General features: G+C 41.7%; 2 protein-coding genes across 3 annotated transcripts; one reads left to right on the top strand and one right to left on the bottom strand.

The window, feature by feature from the left end:
* Positions 1 to 185: 185 nt before the first annotated feature.
* On the bottom strand, positions 186 to 3,685 carry ufl1 (UFM1-specific ligase 1). Its single transcript, XM_088342131.1, has 2 exons — positions 2,797 to 3,685; positions 186 to 2,705 (listed from the first exon to the last, which is right to left on the bottom strand). Exon 2 carries the CDS (start codon positions 2,675 to 2,677, stop codon positions 317 to 319), a length of 2,361 nt encoding a protein of 786 aa, XP_088198257.1. The 5' UTR covers positions 2,678 to 2,705; positions 2,797 to 3,685; the 3' UTR covers positions 186 to 316.
* Positions 3,686 to 5,277: 1,592 nt separating this feature from the next.
* LOC148361449 (uncharacterized) lies at positions 5,278 to 19,772 on the top strand. 2 transcript variants are annotated; one of them, XM_088342128.1, is made up of 20 exons: positions 5,278 to 6,245; positions 6,483 to 6,582; positions 7,720 to 7,759; positions 9,218 to 9,259; positions 9,391 to 9,479; positions 9,579 to 9,675; positions 9,750 to 9,886; positions 9,975 to 10,147; positions 11,018 to 11,121; positions 11,209 to 11,603; positions 11,677 to 11,743; positions 11,908 to 11,968; positions 12,042 to 12,099; positions 12,362 to 12,691; positions 13,369 to 13,464; positions 13,607 to 15,179; positions 15,402 to 16,195; positions 16,296 to 16,366; positions 18,141 to 18,225; positions 18,289 to 19,772. In XM_088342128.1, the coding sequence occupies exons 1-20, from the start codon at positions 6,080 to 6,082 to the stop codon at positions 19,160 to 19,162; spliced, it is 5,352 nt and encodes a 1,783-aa protein (XP_088198254.1). In that variant the 5' UTR covers positions 5,278 to 6,079; the 3' UTR covers positions 19,163 to 19,772. The 2 variants fall into 2 exon arrangements, with proteins under 2 accessions (XP_088198254.1, XP_088198253.1); XM_088342127.1 differs by having other exon boundaries at positions 18,286 to 19,772.
* The last annotated feature ends 2,523 nt before the right edge of the window (positions 19,773 to 22,295 follow it).

Raw genomic sequence — 22,295 nt, 5'->3', positions numbered from 1 at the left:
AACGATAAAAAAATCAATTGGCTTCGTTATTTTTTTCCTCATGTAATGGCTATCAGATTTAAGAATCTCAGCATATAGAAATATAAAAAGACAACTATTTTTTTTCCTACGGCCCCTGTGCAAACTTTCAAACCAATGCGGCCCATGACTCAAAAGTTTGCCCACCCCTAAACAAAAGACAAAAGTAATGGCAAAACCAAGTAGCTTTACTGAAGGATTTTTGTATTCATGATAAATTAAAACAAAAATCCAAGTGGCCTCTGCAAGGATTTCAACATCCTGCCTTGCCGCCAGCATCATGATGAAATCTGCTTTGTCATTTATCTTGAGCGTTGGCCTCACTCGTCGAGTTCTTCCTCTGAGAAAGCACAAGCTCCTTGACTTGTGGTGTCAGAACTTTGAACTGATTCTGGACGCTCAAGGCGTCTTCATCCTCCTCCTCCTCCTCGTCTTTCTTCCGGCCTTGACTCTTGCCAGTCAGTTGCTTCACCACCAGGCTCTGGTAGCTGGTAAGCAACTGATGCTGCTCAGCAGGTATGCGCCCCGTCAGGGTACCGATGATGTGAGGGACGCAGCGTCCCGGGGCATGCAGGATGCAATGGGTGCTATCCTGGAAGAGGAGCACGCTGGCCAGGTGGAGGACCAGCGCAGGTTCTTGAGCATCCTTGAGCTGTTCGCTCAGAGTCTGCCGGTGCAGCAACAAGGCCTGGCGCTCTTTTTTCTTGTCCGCCCTTTTCAGCAAAAATCCACATGCCTCCGCCGACGCCTCAAAGTTCTCAAGGAACTCATCGATGGTTTTACCGTTCAGACAGTGGTGGAGCCGCATCAGGATGGCTCTGGTGTCGTCCGGGAGCTTGGCTAAGATCTTCATCCGCAGCTCGGCGGTGATGGCACTTGGGTTGTCGGCCGACATCATCAGGTCGGTCGCGAGGAAGTTTACCAGGATGTTGGTGAGGTCTGTACCTACAGTTTTGAGGACGTGCTTGGCAATGATCACCTGGGTTTCGTTTGAGAAAATCTTGCCTGCTTTCTCAAAGAGCCTGATGTTATTGTAAAGGTTCGTGAGCTCTTCCTGAAGATCCTTGACAGATTTCTTGCTGGCACCTGCAAGCGGGCAAATGGTGGATGCCAACAAAGCCTGACACGCCTCACGGTAGGCTTTGTTTAGCGGCCGCACAAAATCCTCAGCCAGCTCTGAAAGTATCTCATGCGGGAAGTCGCTTGCTTTCTCCTCCAGCATGGCTTCGATTTCCTCCTGCGTCATGAATGGGACTTCCTCCTTTTTCGGACAAGGCCTGCTTTCTTCTTCTTCGTCTCTCCGTCCTTTCTTCTTGGTTTTGCGAATTCGGATCTCTCTGGCGTTGCCGCCACCCCCCGCTTTGACAGACCCGCTTCCCTCTGTGGATTTTTTCTTGCGCTCTACATCCCGCTTGTCCTTTTTTGACAGGTTTTCCACCAGCGAGGCCGCCTGCTTCACATCATCCTCTGTGATCAGTAGGACGGGATTATTCTTGAACTCCTTCTGAGCTTTCTGTTGTATCGAAGCTTCGAAAAGTCCCAAGCACTCGCTGATATACTTTGCACTGACAATAAACGTTCCACCCAAAAGCCTGGCAGACGACTGCACGTTTGTGTTCCTCATGGCCTGGTTGATCAGCATCCCCATGTCCTCTTCTGACAGGCAGCTCGGCAAAATCGATTGCATGTCTGCCCATGATCCAGAGCTCACAGCTTCCTCCACGGAGGCTTCGACCTGGTCGACCAGCGCCTGGCCCACACAAGCAGCGCTGAGGAAAAGCAGCTTGTGGCTCATGTAGCGCTTCTTAATGTGGCTCACAGGCTCAAGGATCCCTAGTCGAATCAACGCATCAAACTCCAAATACCCATTTTGTTGGAGGAAGGAATCCACCCAAGCGTTCTGTGTTCTCGAGTAAATATCAGGGATATATACAGCATTGTCTTGTCGCCCTCCTACGATGGTTCCTCTCAGACGGCCGGTATTCACCAACTCCTCCAGTACGGAATTCAGAAGATGTTCCTGAAGTCCAAAAGCGCTGATTATCCCGGTGAGAGAAGTCGGGCGAGTTATTGCGCTGAACAGTCCTCTGATCTTGGCTGTGTGCCGGGCAACATAGGCTTGAGTGAAAATGACTCCCCGGCTGTACGAATCCAATTCTCCTCGGATAATTTTCCCAAGTCGTTTAGCGAGCTCATCATTTAGGAAATTTCCTGGTAGATCGTAGCTCTTACAAAGATCGGAGATGCTGATCAAACCAGCTTCTTGCAGTCTGTCGTTGACTTCTTCTGCCAACTGGTTCAGGTATGTATCATCGATGAGTTGTCCAAGCACCAGTTGGACACTTTTGTCAGTTTTCACAATTTCGTGTGCTCGAGTTTCAACATCAATCCAATTGACATTTAGAATTTGCTGGAGCTCCAAAATATTTACCCGCCCTCCGTGACGGTAAAGTTCATCTCGGATTTCTCTGGTGATTTGAGCAGGGGTGACGTACTCCTTCCCGTCGACTGTGTGCACCACATCCAACTTATTGTCTTGGATAAGTCTTGTAATGATTTCAATGCAATCCCTCTCCGATAATCTTTGCGCTGTGTCTGCAAACTGTGCTCTCTGGAAATCAGCTGCAAGCCGTCGAATTTCTTCCCACTCGCTTGCCATTGTTATTTGATATAGTTTTTTCAGTTCACTAGCACACAAGCAAAGGGGGAAATGAGTCTAAAGACACGTCAACGATACTTACAAAGAGGCGGATTTCATTTTGCAGAGCGAGATGTTACCTTTTCGTGTTTGGGGTCTTTGTGGTTGGAGCAAAGGCGGACGAGGGAACACCACCGACAAAATTCACGCAACAAAAATAATTATTCCGTTTGCTTGTCTGTGGGCGAATTTAGTTAAAAATTGCATAAGTGTCTGCCCGCCCACAAATAATTTGCTAAATGTCATAGGCGCGGGCAAATGACGTAAAATTTAAGCGACACACATGAAACACCTTTCCCTTTTCGTTGAACATTACAAACAAAATTGGCATGAAACAGCCAAAAAAAAAACAACAATTCGTAATCATACTCGACAACTTATAAATAGTCTATACGTTTTTCAAATTATGAATGTCGTATAAAATATTTTGTACAGGAAAACATTTTAAAAGTATCCTACTGCGTATGATAAGCAACACTGAATTTACTGCAAATGGGGGAAGAACTGAGACAGACACTTGATTAATTATTTTGTGTTATTAACTTTGTAATCAAAATAATCTATTTAATTTACATAGTTTGTCTTGCTGTGAGAACAGTATATAGGTGCAGCTTATTATCGCCTAATGTGGATCTCTTCCTGGTCACAGGCCACGGTCACTACAATAAAGCCACTACAAAGGATTTACAATAGAGCGGTTAAAATCCTAGATAAGAAGTCCATTAGGTCACATCATTGTGTTTGTTTGTAGAAATGATATCTTTCGAGAACTTCATTAAATGTGCAGAGTTGAAGCTTATTTATAAATGCTTGCATCAACAGGCCCCTTAGATTCCTAGTGAGAGCATGGTTCACCTCAGGAGTATGGGCTCCAGAACCAGAGGAGCTCAGAGCGGGAACTGTCAAGTCCAGAGCGAAGAACTACCTCGGGACAATCAGCTTTTACAGTACAAGGCGCTAAAGCCTGGAACTGTTTACCCACTAAACTAAAGGAAGAGTCAAACTGGGTCCTTTTTAGACATAAACTCAAAGACTTTTTAATCAGAGGTCAGTGTTTTGACCACCCGAAGCCTCTCCATTTGTGCTGTTTTATAATATTGTGTATTTTATTTGTGTTTTTTTCTGAGTATATTTGGCTCGGAGATAAAATTCACTATTTTAAGACATTTAGGCCGGAACTCAAACACTGAGTTTCTACCACAACTGGCAGGAACACTGTAGTGCTTTTCTACCTTTAATGCTAGTAAGAAGAAATGTCATTAGGATTTTTTCCTGTGTCTCATGGCCAATGAGAGGCATCAGAATTCAGATTCAGATATACTTTATTGTCATTCTTGGACACGTGTATACAGAACGAAATGTCGATACATCGACCCGCACAGTTTCCTTGAATGTACAGATATAAATAAAATGTTGTATTGAGTTGGAGTATTGAAGTACTAATAATATACTAAATAATTATAGCTATGTATAGTATTATACAGAAGTGCAAAGAGTGCAAGAGGAGCAGCTAACCAGATGTGCAAAATGGGCAGTCAGGTAAACAAGTCACTATACAATAACAATAACACTGGAGTACGATAGTGCAGAGGAGAACATACGAGTGTGACGTCTGCCTGCTATCATTTCCGGGAAAATTTTGTCAAACATAACGGTAGTCTGTGCAAGTTATGGAAAAAACAAAACAAAAAAAACAATGATCATAAAAATTTTTGTAGATTTTAAATATGTTCAAGATTCACTTCTATGGAACGGAATGGTCAACAATTAAGGACTACTCAATTCTCAAAGTTATAACTGACGATGTCAGACAAAAGTAGATGCATCTGTACTCTTCTGATTTGCAGTATTTAGTGACATTTTTACAAAAGAACTCTGCTCGCACCTTGTTTTGTACCCAATATTCACACACATGAATTGAATTTGCCTGTGTATTTTCTGTACAGCCCTCTGAGACTTCTTGTGATTAAGGGCTGTGCAAATAAACATGACTGGACTGACTGCAAAAGCCCTTCTGGTGACAGACATTGAGAATTAGCTTTGGTAAATGGTCTGCATTTATATAGCGCTTTTCAAGTCATTGAAGACCTCCCAAAGCGCTTTAAAATTTGCTTCACATTTACCCATTCACTTACACACCAATGGCTAAAATATTATAGTATGTGACATGAGTTTACGGTGCATACTAGTCCCTTTTCAAATAAACGAAACCTGAACTTGAATTGCAATCATTAATAAGGGGAGCATTTGGCTGAGGTTGAAAGGTATGCAAAATCGACAATTTAAAAAAATAAAATAAAATAAGTGCTGCAAAAGTACGTAGAAAAAAAGCAACAATAATAATTGGGATGTGTTTAATTCAGCACAAGTTGATAAAACTTGGCTGTTAAAATTTGATTCCGCTTCTGAACGCAACGTTACGGCGTGTCTGTCCAAACAGGAAGTGATATGAGCGGACTTCTCTCATCGTCATATGTGTTGTTACTCTTTGCACAGGCGTTCTTTCCGATCGACGCCATTTTAATGAAACAGCGACGACAAGGACTATTGTGGCTCGACGTTTTGACGGATACATTCTTTTTTTTTCTTGCTTTTTATATTTTTGGATACTTGCGTCGAGGAGACAAATGGACACACTCTGATGGACCCGGAGAGGAAAATAAACGTTTTTTGTTTGGCATAGCAGAGGCTTATATTAGCCGGAGCTTGCTATATCTTCGCCATCGGTTTCGTTTTTTTAAGCCTTCTCGGTGTTTGCAACTAATACGTCTTCTCGGTCGAGTGATGTTAGGTTTCATTTTCTGTGGACATTTGTGAAGAAATGGGGACAAGGACACCATTTGCATTTAAAATCCAGTATGTTGTATGAATTGCGGTTAGCAACATTAGCTGCTAACTGAGCGGCCTGTACTTGCCGTCTACTTGTGCCCCCAAGGACTGCCGGCGGACGAAACCAGCTTTCAAATGCCGTTTTCTCAATAGAAGAAACACCGGACTCATTTTTTATGCTTCCCTTTTGGGTTGGATTTCCGTGTCATTGCTTGTGTTTTCGCTTTGGTTTGGGACTCGAGAGGACTTGATTGAAGGCCACATGGCGCCTTCGATCGGCGTGCGGGCCTTTTATCGCTTACGTTGGAATTAAACGAGGACTCTGCGTCATTGACTCACCCTCCTATTTTCAATTTTTGTCCATTTTTCTCAAGAACATTTTCAAGTAATTAAAAAGTTACCAGGTTTGGCCTCCTGTGATTTTGAGTGTTGATAGTGTTTGGTTATTGAAAGCCTGTGTCTATTATCACCCCAGTCCTGCAACCCTCTTTCTCCCCCGATCCTTGTTGTTGTAAAAAAAAAAAGTGTGACAAAATGTCGTGTGTTCACTACAAGTTCTCCTCTAAACTGGATTACAACACAGTCACGTTCGACGGGCTGCATATAACCCTGTGTGAGCTCAAGCGCCAGATCATGGCCAGGGAGCGCCTCAAGGCCACTGACTGCGACCTACAGATCACCAATGCGCAGACGCGAGAAGGTGAGCTTTGACGTCACCATGCAATGTTTTTTTATATTTTTCGACAATAGTACATTGTATTTCAATTTAGATTAAACATTTTAAGAGTTCGCTTCTTTGGTCTTATCTATTTCCCCTTAAAGACACAATTACATCAAATTAGTCTCTGCACTTATGTGAAAGTGACAACGTACTTCCAGAAACAATCTTGAATATTGCAAGGTCACTTCAATTAAACTTGATTTATCATTTTTTTAGAATACACGGATGACGAAGCCCACATCCCCAAGCATTCCTCTGTAATTGTCAGAAGGACACCGATTGGCGGAGTCAAACCTGCTGGCAGGACGTTCATAGTGTAAGTATATTACAAAATAATAAACTGCAGACAGTATAAGTTTGCGTCAGTTTTAAATACCTGCTGTTGGAGGAATGGCCTCTATCTGTTTAAATTTACATGGACAAGGATCCTTGCGTCCTCTCAGCCAAATAAAGTTTGCAAATAAAATTTAGCCAAAATGACTACTGATAAGGCCAATTCGTTCATTGGGACTAAGTCATCAAAGTCCTGACATAAATGGAAAATACGGGCAAAAAATGGGATGCAGATATCAAAGAAAGTACATGATTAAGGCAAATGGCATTAGAAAGTATTAATTTCGAAGATCACAAGATTTATTTCTTAAAACCGAAATGCTAAATCCAAAAGCATGTGGATTGTGATCGATTTCACATATGTTCACTATGTGCAGTGCCTGGAGGGTCATATGTCAATTTATATACAAATCATCTGCTCCTCGGTTAGTGTAGTGAAATACTTATATATTTATTATAATAATATTCAAATAATTATCTTTTTATAATCACCCAGTAGTTTATTATGAGATACATTGACCCAACAAGATTTATTTCTTTTACTTCGCTCCTCTGTTAACGTTTTTTTCTCCGAGATTAGAATTTGCCTTCTTAAAACAATGTCTACCTAGAATCTCCATATCTCCACTGACAAAGTGATAAATTCCTCGATACTGCCGCAGAGCTATCAAACATTATAAAGGACTCTTCTCACCCCAGCCACCACCTCTTTGAGTTGTTGCTCTCTGAAGGAGAGACGGGTCCCCTAAATCAAGGGCAAGTGGGCTCAGAGACCGTTTCTCTCCCAGGGCCTTTACCACCCTAAACCAGCGCTCAACACAGAGAAAATATTTTTTTGGGGGGTTTGCTGCTTATGTTATTGCACTATTCATTGTAATCAAATAACAACTTAGACCAGTGTCCAAGCACTACATTGCAATTATTTTTGCTAATTTATCCTGACATTTCTCTATTTTTATCAAGTGTTTACCCTGAAGCATTATATCTAATCACGTTGCAAACAATGTTTACTATGTGTTTATCAAAGACGGTAAATCAAATTCATATATACATTTTTAATTTAAGTGATGATTTAATTGCTGTGGTAATTTACGTTTTTCCTCATCTGTTTTTTCTACAGAGATCGTTCTGACACGTCTGTGGCAGGATCTTCGAGACTCGTATGTAACAAAAACAACCAAAAACAAAGCAAACACACCCAAAAAAGCAACACTCACTTCCCCCCCTTACCTATCTACTCCCTCCTTTTCTGACGACATTCTATCAATTGCATCGTGAGCATTTTGTTTTTATAGTGCTACATGTGATTCGGCTCTCCCTATTTTTCGGGCAGGGGGCTGGGGGTGTCTTCGTACTGACGGGATTGTTTGTTTTCCAACAATCGAGCAGTCATTTTTCTTCATGATGTATTGTTTGCTAGCTTACAAGTGCTTGCACTTTCTTAACTTGTGTTTCATAATGAAATGGCTTCTGTAGCCCGCTACGCTTCGGGCAACTATTTGTCACATAATGGTAAATTAATGTCATGATAATGTAATTGTGTTTTCTGTGAAAATAACATGTGCTTTTTAGAAAACCAATGAAGAGTTCCTGGGATTGATTGTAATTCACAATTGAGTGAAGGGGAATGTGGGGAATCTCAAGGAATTGCTTTGCTCTTTTGAATTATTTTATTCTAGTTTGGAAAGTGAACTCTGCCACACTTTGAGAGCAATCCTAATTTGTCAGATGTCTCATGTATATAATGCCTTGTTTCATGGACTGCACATAACCCACTTTCTTGCATCTTTGATATTCCACACAGAACACACACACTAGTGTAGGGAGGTAAAGGTTTTATTCTTAGGTGCGTTTTATGAGTGACACAACATTGCTGGTGTAGTTTTCTTGTAAGATGGTGAAGCCTATCAATAAAGGTTTTCAAGTGGGTTCTGCATGTCAGAGCCACTTCTGCACCACATTCCCTGTGTGTTCCCTCAACAAATATCCAGTCTACATTCCGAACAGATGTTTACTTTTTATTGTGGTTAAATCATATAGAAATACCTTTTTGGCTCAATGTCTTTTAGGGGTCATATGGGGGAAGTTAGCTGACCCTGGCACGAATGTCGCGCCTCTGGTTACATTCTGAAGCCGGGTTTGCTTTTTTTATGCCTGTAACTAATATGAATGTCCTACCTTCCTATTATTTTATAGCTGGTACTTTCAAAGACAACAACCTCAAGGCCTCTGATTCATTCGAAACGCTAATGCTAGGAGCCTTCTTAATTGATCAAATTTTCAAGCAATGTGTTCTCTGCTAAATGGAATGACTAGTCTGAGGTGTCCAATCGTGTTTTTACACAGCAAATCTCAATCGGTTAAGAACAACCAAGAGAGATATAGTTTTTGCCCACCGAGAATTTATATTTTTTACATTGAGGGTAATAATACATTATACTGGAAAGTTTTGTGCCTTTTTTTAAAAAAAAATCATAGCTAATAAATTTCAAATGAGCAAGTTTGTCTTCATTGCTTCAGGTTTGCGACTAGACTAACTGAGGAATTGGACACAATTCGGGGGCATGTGAAATAGCCTTGTTAAACCTTGAATATCTTGTATTATGATTCTCCTGCAGACTGACTCCTCACCATCAATGTCACTCGCCCAGCTCACCAAGGTAGCGTTTACTTTGACCACTTAAAGAATCTCGCTCAACTTTTTGCTTAATGCTACAGAGAGCAGATTCACCCAAACACCCATTCCACCTCAATTTTGAATCTTAATTTTTCAATCGTTTTCTTTTTGTAGACCGCTAATCTCGTTGATGCTAACGCATCCGAAGAGGACAAGATTAAAGCCATGATGACTCAGTCCAACCACGAATATGACCCTATTCAGTTAGTATTTCATCACTCTTACAAGTTTTGCCCATCCTTCCTCCCACATTGATGGAGGTTAAACTTTTGGAACAAGTGACACCTAATTTTTTCCTGTAGCTACTCTAAGAAGGCAGTTGGACCGCCTCCGTCTCACTACCTTTGTTTCCGTTGCGGAAAGACCGGTCACTACATTCGGCAATGCCCAATGCTCATGGTAATGACCTGATCGGCTTGCTGAGATTCTAACCTAGTTAAGTAGTGGATAGTGATTACAATTTATCGGTGCAGGATAAGAGCGCAGAGGGTCCTAAGCAAGTTAGAACCAGCAAAGGGATCCCTCAAAGTTTTATGGTGAAAGCTGAGCCTGGCACTAAAGGAGCCATGTTGACCAGCACTGGAGAATACGCCATACCTGCTATTGATGCGTACGTCCAAAGTCTAAATCTTGTTCTCATTTTATCTTCTGGAAAGTTTGACCTGGCCTTTAATTAGACAATGTTGGATTCATCACAGGGAGGCCTATGCGCAGGGGAAGAAGGAGCGTCCGCCCTTTGTGCCTCATGACCAATCATCGTCTGAGGACGATTCAGATCCTATCCCAGATGAGCTGCTATGTCCAATCTGCAATGATCTGATGACAGATGCTGTGGTCATTCCCTGCTGTGGAAACAGCTATTGTGATGATTGTGAGTTTTGAAAAAGTGATTAAGAATTTATTGATTTATAAAGGATTTGTGCCCCTTCAATCAGAAAATTACTAAGTACTTTTGTCATTGTGCTCTGCTGAAAAAAAAGCTTCTTATTGGCAGAATATTTTTCTCATTTGTGTTTGTTCTTTAGTATTTTGCTTATATGTATGTATACATGTTTTTTATAGAAAAATATAACTTTTTAGTTAACAAGGAGTCTAATTTTACTACATTTTCCCTTGTTTTCCCAATAAAATAAAAAGTGCTTAACAAAAAATTATGAATGATAATTTAGTAATCCTTTAATGACCAAATTTATAATTATAGATTATTAAAATATTTTATTTTTTATAGCAAAATAAAACACAACTTCTAGTTATAAAATTGTATATGATTTTATTGGCCTTGCTTTACTATATGTTCAACTTGTGTATCCAATAAAATGAAAACTTTAAAAGAAACAAATGTGTACATGTTATAATTTGGTCATCTTTAAATGAGCAACATTATTTTAGAAAATGGGAATATGTTATCTAGTGAATGTAATATCAGTAAATATTATTGACTGCAATTCCTAAAATAAAATATTTTTTCTATCTAATTGGACATTATCTTTTATAGGAGTAATGCACCTTGTTGCTGATGCTTTTTATTTAAAACTTCAATGTACCCCTTGAAGTTCCTACATTAAAACCCCCAGTTACTAGTACTCTTTCAGTCACTGTCTTTTTGTAACCAAATAGATCACAAAGTCTCACGTACTGTAATTTTTTATAAAGAAATTAAATAATCTTCGTTACAAACCTTCAGAATATTTCGACATGGTATGTTTAGAATCTGGATTTTTAAATGTTGTTTTGCTTCCAGGTATTCGGACAACATTGTTGGACTCTGAGGAGCACGTTTGCTTCACCTGTAAGCAATCTGATGTTTCGCCTGACAACCTAATTGCCAACAAGTTCCTTCGACAGGTGACCACTTTGCTACGGCTTGTTTTACACCTCTTTGTCTTTTAACGTATCAATTTAATCATACATTTGTTTTACCCCGCCTTGCAGGCTGTGAACAATTTCAAAAATGAGACGGGCTACACCAAGCGTGGGCGCAAACAAATCCAACCCTCGGCACCTCCTCCTCCACGGCTTCATCTCTTGAACAGGCATCTGCAGTCCAGGCAGCAGGATCCGCTGATGGCCAATATTTCCCAGCCCCCGCCTCAGGTTCTTCCCCAACCTGCTTCTGTTACAACTGTGACAGCCCCTCAGGCTCAGACTCCACCGACAGTACCTCCAGCCACTAACACACCCACCCCTACGCCTTCGCCGCCACCCCAAACTGAAATCAAAGAGGAAAGTAAAGAAGCATCGCCGGTTCCGCTGCCAGTTGGGTCACCTGTTATGGACAGTAAATCTCCTCAGGACTCTGGAAATCAGGACGAACCACCTCCACCAGGGTGAGTTGAGCAAATTATGTATTATCAAAAAGAACGCAAATGGACAGGGAATTAATTCTCTTTTGTCTAATAGTGAGGCAGAGCCACCACCACCCATTGTCAGACCAGGCCCACCCAACGATGCAGAAAGCAGATCACAGGTGAGTCTGTTTTTCCTGTAAAATATAAATGATTTTATTGCTACAGGTTTATGTAGAGTAAATGATTATGTCTCTGCTGACAAAGTTAATATTTATCCAAACATTCTGAACTTGGGGAAAAAAATTGATTATTGTCTAAAAAGTAACAACCTTTTGTTTATTAGGCTTACAATCCGCCCCTCCTTGGTGCAGCTTCATCCTCGAGGCCACACTCTCATCTTTCTGGTAAGAAATCCTGTCTCTTGTAATTGTAACAGAGAGAGTATCTGCATTTAAAACTGTTGGTTCTGCTCTCAAGGTCCGCATTCCCGACTCCACCAACCTCACAGGGACAGGGGAGGAAGCCATTGGGAAAGGTAAGGACATATTTACGACTCACTTGTCAAAACTTCTGTCTTTTGTGTAAAATATTGTTGTTAATATTTTTCAGAATGTGCGTTAAGCAAAACAAAATAACTCAGCCTTGTTAAGCCAGCAACAAATATTCACAATTTCCACAATTATATAACCTTTTATAGTAACATTTTTTGGCTGATCATTACCTTAAATACTAAACAGATGTAAATTCCATAAAAATTGAATTTGGTTTTCCTTAAAATCCCTTATTATTAATCCTAGGTCTTATAGAAGCAGAGGCGAGCCCCCCTCTTCCCACCTCCAGCCTGGCCAACTTCCTCTTCCCGCTCCCCCGCTCTATGTTTCACCCACCTTATACCCGCCGCCACCACAGGCATACCCACCCCTCTACCCGACAGCTCCTGGTCTCCTCCCGCCACCGACAATGAGTTACCCTCCTCAGCCCATGTATGGCCACGGGCCACCGGGTGTCAACCCTCCATGGACTGCACCTGGCAGCCAACCCCCTCTGCTCCCTTTGCCTTCCTCCCTCAATCAGCCACCCCTATCAAAAGAAGATTTCTACAGGCAGCGACATCATCGACAAGACAAGTGAGTAAAACCTATAACAGTTAGTTCTCCAATATTAAGTTGAGTAGCCTTGTTAATTTATTAGAGTATTAACCTCTTCAGATTAGTATTTTTAACACATAATTCGTAGTTTGATGACCTAACCCTGATTACAGATGCAGCCTGATTGAATACTATGGGCAGAAACACATAATGATAAATGGTTGGCTAAACACTGAAATAAAAAAAATAAGGGATTGTGGGAATTTATAATTTTGTACTTACTAGATGTGAAATCACAATAGCCAAAAATAAATATTCACTCCCCCCTGTATTTTGCATTTTTTAAGATTGTTGTATGAGTGTTTTTGACAACATTGCAATAACTATATTGTCATCATGGTAAAAAATGAACTATGTTCAGATTTTCTTGCGGCCTTGGTTTTCATCTTTGGCAATAAAAAATTGCACTAGGTCCCCCTAAAAAAGACAAATAAAAATGAAGCTATTCCTACCATGAAAAATCTGACTGAACTCAACAGAACTGCTTCAAAAACTAAAATAAAATACAAAGAACATTAGTCTTGAATCCAAGACTTGTAATCATGATTATCATAGCCCATAGCTATGATAATCTGGTAAAGTGATATCAATATGTCAGTAAGCATTAGGTTATTTTTCTTAAGGTTCTAAACAAGTGCCACATTTTCGTTTTACAGCATCTCATCCAAACTTGATGAATTTACAAAAGATTTTCACAAAGAGCTGATGAAGTACCGAAATGCACCTAAGAGGCAGAGACGTTCATATTCCAGGTAACCTCATTTTATCAGCGCATCAAACAACAAAGTGTTGGCCTAGTAAATTATAAAGTGAAATTGAATTGCGATTGTATAAGCATGCCCACTCAAACTTTAGATGTCTCTCATACTGTTTTCTTTTCGCCCTTTGAACCAGGTCCCGGTCATATAGCCGCTCTCCGTTCAGCCGCTCCTACACTCGCTCTCGCTCCAGGTCCAGATCGAGATCTTATTCGTACACCCCAAGTCGTTCACGCTCACGTTCACGCTCCCACGGGCGGCCTTATCCACGCTCACCTTACTCCCGGCGTAATGGACGCAGTTATGGCCGCTCTCGGTCAAGATCCCGCTCCCGCTCGAGGTCATATGGTTACCGGCGCTCTGGTTCACCACCCCCAATCCGCAACGCTGCTTGGGAGGGGGCGGAGGGTGCCGCGCAATTCCGTTCCAGGTCTCATTCCCGCTCTCCGGGAGGTTTCAGGAACCGCAGTCCCGTCGGACGAAAACCAGCACCACGTGAGTTGGCGCCCTACGGTCTTAGTCCCACTAGTCAAGAACGCTGGGAACGCGATAGCTACCGGCAATGGGAGCGAGAGTATCGAGACTGGTACAACAAATATTACAAAGACTATGAGAAACAACAGCAGGCGTTGCATCACAGAGGCCGTAGCAGCAGGGAAAGAGACAGAGAACGAGAGCGGGACAGAGACCGAGAAAGGGCATCCCCGTTTCATAGGGAGTATTCCCCTGCCGGCAGAATAAGAAGAGGTCGTGATGAAAAAGTCCCACTTTCTCAAAATCTTCCCTCATCCACATCATCTGTGACTAAGACAAATCCCAAGCTCCTGAAGACCAAGAAAGTCAAAAAGAGAAAAGCTGGGGAGGACGGTGAACAATCGCAGCATTCTGTTGACAGAGGTGACGCCACACCTGTCAGAGACGAGCCCATGGACGACATATTGTCGCCAAGTAAGACTCCTCCCATATCCTCCAAGTCGGTCTCAAGTGTCAACTCAAAGGCTCTCCCCTCCAAAAGCACCACATCAGCCACAAAACCTTCACTCAAGTCTACGCTCAAGACAGACAAGACCAAGAAGGACAGGGGCCAGAAGGCCAAAGTAAAAGCCAAAATCGATGCTTCTAAAGTCAAAAGTGACAAAGTTAAGAAAAAAACTGCCGAAACGGTGTTGACCAAAAAGAAAGATCCTTTATCTACAGGTTCTTCAGCAAAATTGTCGAAGACTGCCAAACCTAAACCCGAAGAATCTCAAAACACAAATAAAAAGGAAAAGACTAAAGTTGCTTCTGTGAGACCCCCCTTGTCAAAGACCCCTCCATCCTTCTCTCAAAGCCTGCTTCTTCCACATCCTACTCTCAATGACAGCCTACGACCCGGCAACGACATCCGCGGTCGAAGAGACAACCCGCATGGTGGTGGCATCATTCCCTTGCCCCACCAAGTGCTCCCGTACCTCCATCGCCCCCCCTCACGTATGGGGGAGGAGAGCCGTTCCTCACTCGGGTCGCCGCCCGGAAAACTGCGGAGGCTGGATGGACCCGGGATCGGTGTGGAGGTCTACTCGCATCATCTGCACGATCCTCATCTGTCAGCTCTCCAGAGATTTTCACACCAGCCTGACAGACCTGAGCTGCTTCCTGTGACGGTGGGTCGTGAGATTGTCTGGGTGGATAAAGACCGAAGTGCAATCAGACCGCTCATGGATTTCCCGGTGGGTCTCTAGTTTTCCTAGTACTCATGAGTAATGTGTAAATAAATAGATATATATATTTATCATTTGCCATTAACCGTATATTCTGACAAATGGTGTCAATGTTTAGACTTGAGCTTATGTTTTGGCAAGCCACTCACAGAATGTATAACTTTGTGGTATTTTCAGATATAAACGATTTCTACTTAAGCGAACCTGACATAACTTTGCCTGTTTTCCTAGGTGAAGCCTTTTGCACAGAGAAGTATCCCTCCAAACCGAGATGCCGCTAAAAGAGACAATCTCGTCACTGACAGATCGTCTTCTGGCAATGACAAGACCTCAGCAGACAGATCTGGACCTAACAACCCAGACGTCACCAAATCTGCCATTAAGTCACAAGCAGATGAGGTAATGGAGCGGCCTACTTCTGATGGACACCTATCAAAAGAAAAATCTAGAGAAAAGCTTTTGGCATCTGATAGAGACCCTGACCGGAACTCACGAGTAGACAAAGAGCGGGAAGGTAACTGGAAGGTGGACAAAGAACGCGAAAGAGGTTCCGAACGGGGACGGGAAAAGGTTTCACGATCAGACCGAGACCTGGAAAAAGCTTCAGCATCTGACAGAGAATGGGAAAAGGTCTCAGGATTCGATAAAGACAGGGAAAGGGAAAAAGCTACAGATCGTGATCGGGGTAAAGCTTCTGACAGAAACCGAGAAAAAGCTTCTGACCGCGACCGGGCAAAAGAGCAGAGTTCAGACCGGGATCGTGCAAAAATATCGGACCGAGAGAGGACTCTGACTTCTGAAAAAGAGCGCGACCGAGCGTCTGGATCAAGCTCAAAGAAGGTCTCTGGAGCAAAAGAAACTGACTCGAGTGGAAAGTCACACAAAGTAGAGGGTAAAAACTCTGGAACCGCACCCGGCAGATCTGTCTGTTTGGACAAAATGACCATTGCAGAGAAAGCCACTAGCAAGAAGCAGGGACAAAGTTCCTCCAAGGAGGCTGCTGAGAAAGCGTCAAAATCCGACCGGTGAGTGCGCTTGTCTCGTGCACTTGTCTCGTGCACTTGCTTATAACCAATGGATAATTAATCCAACTTATATGATTCTTTGTTTCATGCCCCTCTCCAGGAGTGTTTCCAAAGAAAGAACAGCAAAGACTGCATCTACCTTGAAGAAAACAGATGCTGTTCCCAAAGATGGTCAGTGAAAGACAAACTTATGGACTTAGTGCAGTGCTTCTTATTTTCTGTCTTTGAAGAAGAAAACATCTTGCTTGAAAGTATTGTTAAATATTGGTGCTTATCCATCACTTTAATTCATGCCCAATCCAAGCCCTTTTTTGGCCACATTTTCACTCAAGTGTCTCATCAGTCAGGGATCAGAATTTTCCGCGGACCCGCGGATTTCCGCTGTTTTTGAACCCCAAAGGTCATTCCCGTAAATCGTCTAAATTCGATGAGAAAATATTTTGGGGGGGTGAGGTCTGATACGTGACTGTTTCATCACCCCAAGTTAGCATTTAGACCATTGGTCGATAGGTTCGCTGATAACCAATCAGCGGAGCTTTTGTTCAGAGCATTGGCTTTCTCAAACATGGCGCTCCTTCCGGTCTTTTCAAACGGTGAAATGAGTGTTTGAAAAAGTAAATATGAAAATACTAAGAAAAGAAGACGAGGCTTCTGTCTCCGAGATTGATAAAGGAATCAAGAATAAATTTAAGTGGTCATGGCTGGAGAAGAATGTGACAGTAAACGTTAAAATCGGCGCAAAGATCGAGGAAGTTACAGAAACTTTGAGCCAGTTCATCGCAAAGTGTGATGTTCCAGGGAAAGCAAAGTGTCTATACTGTGTCGATCTGATCAATTATGGTACGCGAGGTTGTGTGGCACTGATCGATTATGCTAAAATGAACAAGCTCAAAGCAAAAATAGCTTGCCAGCGATCAAATTATGCACTCGGATCCGCATTTAAAATCGGCAGTGAAACTAACAGTAACACCACCGGTTCAACATTATTGGCCGTTTCAAATCCTTCCACTTCAAATACTAGCAGCAATCAACCACTGGTTCCCCTGTGTTACAGAAAATCCCAATCTGAGGTATTTATTAATCTATTTATTTATGAAATGATTTTATCTTTTGTGTTTATACAATATTTAGAACAGGATAAACAAAATTTAAAATTTGTTATAAACATGATTAAAATAAATTATTTTGTATCATCATGATCATGCTTTTAATGTCAATATATTATTATTTTTTTAATTTATATATATATATATATATAATACATGGTTTCTGTTTTGTTGGATTTAATTCATTCTAGTGCAATTTTCACATAGCAAATAAGATAAATGCTGTTGACCCCCCCCACCGGGCTCCGCCCTGGACCTGGCCGGGGCCTGCGGCCCCTGGACCCTGGCTATTTCAGCTGAAAATGAAAATCTCCATTCTGATCCCTGCATCAGTGTGATTGGGGTGTAATGACAGCTTAACCTTTTTTGCTTCATGCCTTGTCCTGTCAACATTTTTGAATAGCAAGCACACATATTTCCCCGTCTAATAAAGTGGTCACGGTGAAGTTAAGCGCTAAATGCGTTTTTTCAAACTTCCTCGTCTTGGCTTTCAGGGGAATTTCGTTTTCCTCCTTATCCCTGTTCTGCCTGTCTCTTCAACCCGGTTAAATACTTTTCATGGAGTCTCTTTATGATATGCAACACTTGGTGTCCCCACGTCATACTCATTCTTTGTGCTATGTATGTGCCACTGACTGGGTGTAAAATGCAGAACATGACTTGGTGCTGTAAAACGGTCATTTTTAAGTATAATTACTTAAATTGTGACCATAAGTAATTTGAAAGAGGGGAAATTGTAAATTTAATCTATTTATCCCATTGGTAATGGTTTGGAAAACAACTCTTAAATATTAAGTTTTGGTTTTCTCTAATCGAATTTTTTTTCCTCATCTTTGCAGCAAAAGAGGGGGAGACAAAAGTAGTGAGGGGCAAGCCCAGGATCAGCCGCAAGGTGTTAACAAGCCAACCTGCCAGCACTGCCAGGTAATTCGATGCACTCACTCAGTTTTTTTGACTGTGATGAATAACAATCCTCCCTTCCAGTAGGTCCACTCAGGAGCCCAAGTCGAACACTGAGGTAAAAGAGGAAGAGAAGAGCGACTCCTCTGGAACCGCGGATCCGGTCACGGCATCTAGCAGTCAGCCCGCTGGGGAGCAGCTTCTTATTCAGGCGCCCCCTCGCTCAAAATGGGAACGCGAGGATGATGAAGAGGAAGAGCAAGCGCTAGCGGCGTCGGTGGTTGTAGTTCCTCAAGAGACTCCCAGGGAGACGTCACCTGTCCCCCAAAAGACTGAGGCAACCAGAACTGAGAAGGTCAAGGAGGAAAGAAAAAGGCTCCCAAAAGAGGACAGCAAAGGCAGTAAACCCACTAAAATCAAGATCGTGCGACAGGAGAGAAAAACGATTCGGGGGGAGAGGGGATCGAAACCAGATGCAAGAGACTGCAAAGAGCGAGGATTACCTGGGAAGGAGGAAAAGACTGCTAATAGGCCCGAAGCCAAAAGACCGCGCCTGTGTTCGGACCTGGGTCGCGAGACTGACGAGGCGGCCTTCGTTCCAGACTACAGCGAAGGGGACGAGGCCTCCGACAGCAGCCCTACGGCCAGCCAGCGTTCGAACAGCAACCGCAGCGACTCGCACTCAGCTGCCTCGGGCGACAAGAAGAAGAAAAAGAAACATAAGAAGCACAAGAAACACAAAAAGCACAAGAAGCATAAAGCAGCGGACAAGGAGGGTGGCGAGCAGAAAGATCACAAGCATAAACACAAGAAGAAAAAACACAAGAAGAGCAAAGACAAGGAAGGCGAAGAAGCCAACCCCAAGGATGAAGAGCCACAAACCGTGTCTGAATCCGAATCCCCCAAAACTTTAAATGTCAAACAAGAGGAGACCCAACTTGACTCCTCACTGGCAAATTGACTGGCACTTGGTATGAGCATTAACGTGATGAGAGACAAAACTAGACCTTTAACCTTGAAGCCACTTTGCTAATCCGTTCACTCAGGGATGCGTTGGAGATTAATATCTCCCGTCTGTTATATCGCTGAACAGCAAACCAGAAAGTTTTGCTTCCTTCCCTTATGAGGACTTCCACGTGAAGGATCACATGCATGAATGGCGTGCACCTGTAAATATTGTTTGATGGCTATGTTTCGAGACTGTTTATCGAAGCTTCGCCAATGAATTGGAAGCGTCAATGTGTAAATACTTCTGTCATACTTTGACAAGCAACCCTTCGTTACAGGACGGTTCTCAACATTGTGAAGCTGTGATTTTTCTCGGTAGTCGGGAGGTTTTGTGAATTGCACCTCAACGTGTGACCATTCTCCGGTTCAGACTAGGAAACTATTCTGTGGTCCTTTCTAGTGCAATCAGCGCGACACTGGATTCAAGAGCCGCGGTTTTGTTGAATCTAACAAGCTTATTTTGTATATTATAGTTTTGCCCGGACTGATCTCGTGGCGAGAAGTTGACGATTCTAAACTGGTGAATTGTTTGTTTTTTAAATTAAAACGTTGTCCCCTCAAAACTTTGGCTCTTCGTGTTATTTAATGTATGTAAAATCAAATTAAACCACAGGAACCTTTTGAAACGTAACCATGAACGCAAAGGTCTCTGCGTCAGGTTAAAATACTAAGAGTTGACAATTGTAATAGAACACTTAAAAGTCGGGCTGAGGAGTGAGGAAACCCTTTTATTGAATAAGAATAACTATTATATGTGTCAAATAACTATAATTATTACGATTGAACATTGATAATGTGAGAAAACAATGGACAGGATATATAAGGAACGGAAAGTCGAGCAACTTTTTCTTTTGAGATTTTCGGGGCACAACCAGCGGCCTCCATCACGGGGCCCCCTAAGGACAGCTCAGGGGTCCGCAGACCTGTTCTGTAAATAGTTCACCAGTACTTGGTCATTTTGATTTTTCTAGTAAAATGACCTTTTTTAGTGGTTGAGTGACCCTGGAACCCTATCTACCATAGGGTTTTCTCCGCCCTGCTTTATTCCTGGACCCTGGCTATTTCAGCTGAAAATGAAAATCTCCATTCTGATCCCTGCATAATTAACCAGGAAATAAGATGGTAATAATTATAATTTATAATTACCGGAACTTAGGGGGAAATTAAATCTGAAAGATATGAGTGAGAAAGTCCATGCATGATTTTGTATAATACCAAGAGAACCTTAAAATCACATCTTAAGCTAACAGGGAGCCAATGCAGGTTAGCTAAAATTAGGGTGATGTGATCAAACTTTCTTGTCTTAGTTAAAAGCCTCACTGCAGCATTTTGTACCAGCTGAAGGCTCTGGATTTTGGACTTTGGGAGACCGGAGAGTAGTGCGTTACAATAATCGAAACTGGAGGTAACAATCGTGTGAATTATTATCCCCGCATTCGACTGAGACAGCAATGTTGTGAAGATGGAAAAAAGCTGTTCTAGTAATGTTCTTTACGTGTGTTTGAAAGTACAGATCGGGGTCAAATATGAGACCAACGTTTTTGACTGAGTCACTGGGTGATATTGCATTTGTCAATGTTCAGAACAGTTTTTTAGAACAAGTCACAGCGTTTAGATGCACCAATTAGATCAAGATATTTGATAAGCACTGTACTAAAATGAGAACCATTCTGTGCCACCAATGATGTAAATCCCCCAAATTTGATTAATGTAACAAGATCAGACATAAAAAATCTCTCGTCTTAAGGAGAAATTCACCGTTTTGTAACCAAAAAGGAGGACCTACCTGAATTCTGTATTTGATGAAATCTCAACTACAGTTTACAGTCAAGGTGTCGCACCAAAAAACCCCGTTGACGGTAAATGGCTAAATAATCCTTATATGGAAGCTCATCCAACAATGTATGTTCACTGTTGAGACACTGCGACAAAAAAACACCGAACATACTGTAAACGAAATTCACTAGAAAAATAAAAATACAGTAAGACAAACATTTTTGGACTAAATTATCGTTTGTTCTTATTTACGCAGCCTCGTGAGAGCTTCTACAGTGTCGAACGGGAATTTTGAGTTAATTTTCGTTGCCCTAATCTAAATTTCAGATCAGATGATGGTTTAATGGTAATCTCTGCAGCTATTAGAGACTGTTCGTGATAAAGGGCTATCCAAATAAACATGACTAGACCTATTTGAGAATAGTGGAATATTTTTCTTTTGGAAAATCCTACATGGACACACCTCACCCAGACCCTAGCCCTAGAGGCTTCCAGGAAAGTGGAATTTGAGACACTCAGGCGTGAAGAAATGGCTGAAGAGGAATATCCCCCAAATAAGAGTCTAACCGGTTCTAACAAGTACTGATACAGTTCAAGACAACTTCTGGCTACCAAATCAAACACTGACCTAAAAAAATTGAGAAGCTGAATAATAACTACCAAATAAATCAATAAGTCAAATAATAACAACCAGATAAATATATACATGATGAAGTTATTTAATTACGACAAACTAAATGAAAAACGCAGTAGTTATGAATGACTGAAAAAATAGAGGTTCTGATTTAAATAATGACTATCTGTCTATATCTGTCTATCTATCTATCTATCTATCTATCTATCTATCTATCTATCTATCTATCTATCTATCTATCTATCTATCTATCTATCTATCTATACCTGTATGTCTATCTATCTATCTCTATACCTGTATGTCTATCTCTATCTATCTCTGAATGTCTATCTACCTACACCTATCTATCGATCTTGGTATGTCTATCTATCTATCTATCTATCTATCTATCTATCTATCTATCTATCTGTCTATCTGTCTATCTATCTATCTGTCTGTCTGTCTGTCTGTCTGTCTGTCTGTCTATCTATCTATCTATCTATCTATCTATCTATCTATCTATCTATCTATCTATCTATCTATCTATCTATCTATCTATCTATCTGTCTGTCTGTCTGTCTGTCTGTCTGTCTGTCTGTCTGTCTGTCTGTCTGTCTGTCTGTCTGTCTGTCTGTCTGTCTGTCTGTCTGTCTGTCTGTCTATCTCGGTATATCTATCTATCTGTCGTACTGTCGTT

This window comes from Urocampus carinirostris, chromosome 8 (assembly GCF_059441175.1).
Source record: "Urocampus carinirostris isolate Australia breed hairy pipefish chromosome 8, RoL_Ucar_1.0, whole genome shotgun sequence".
In the NCBI taxonomy this organism is placed as follows: Eukaryota; Metazoa; Chordata; class Actinopteri; order Syngnathiformes; family Syngnathidae; genus Urocampus; species Urocampus carinirostris.
This window is presented reverse-complemented; position numbering and strand designations above follow the sequence as displayed.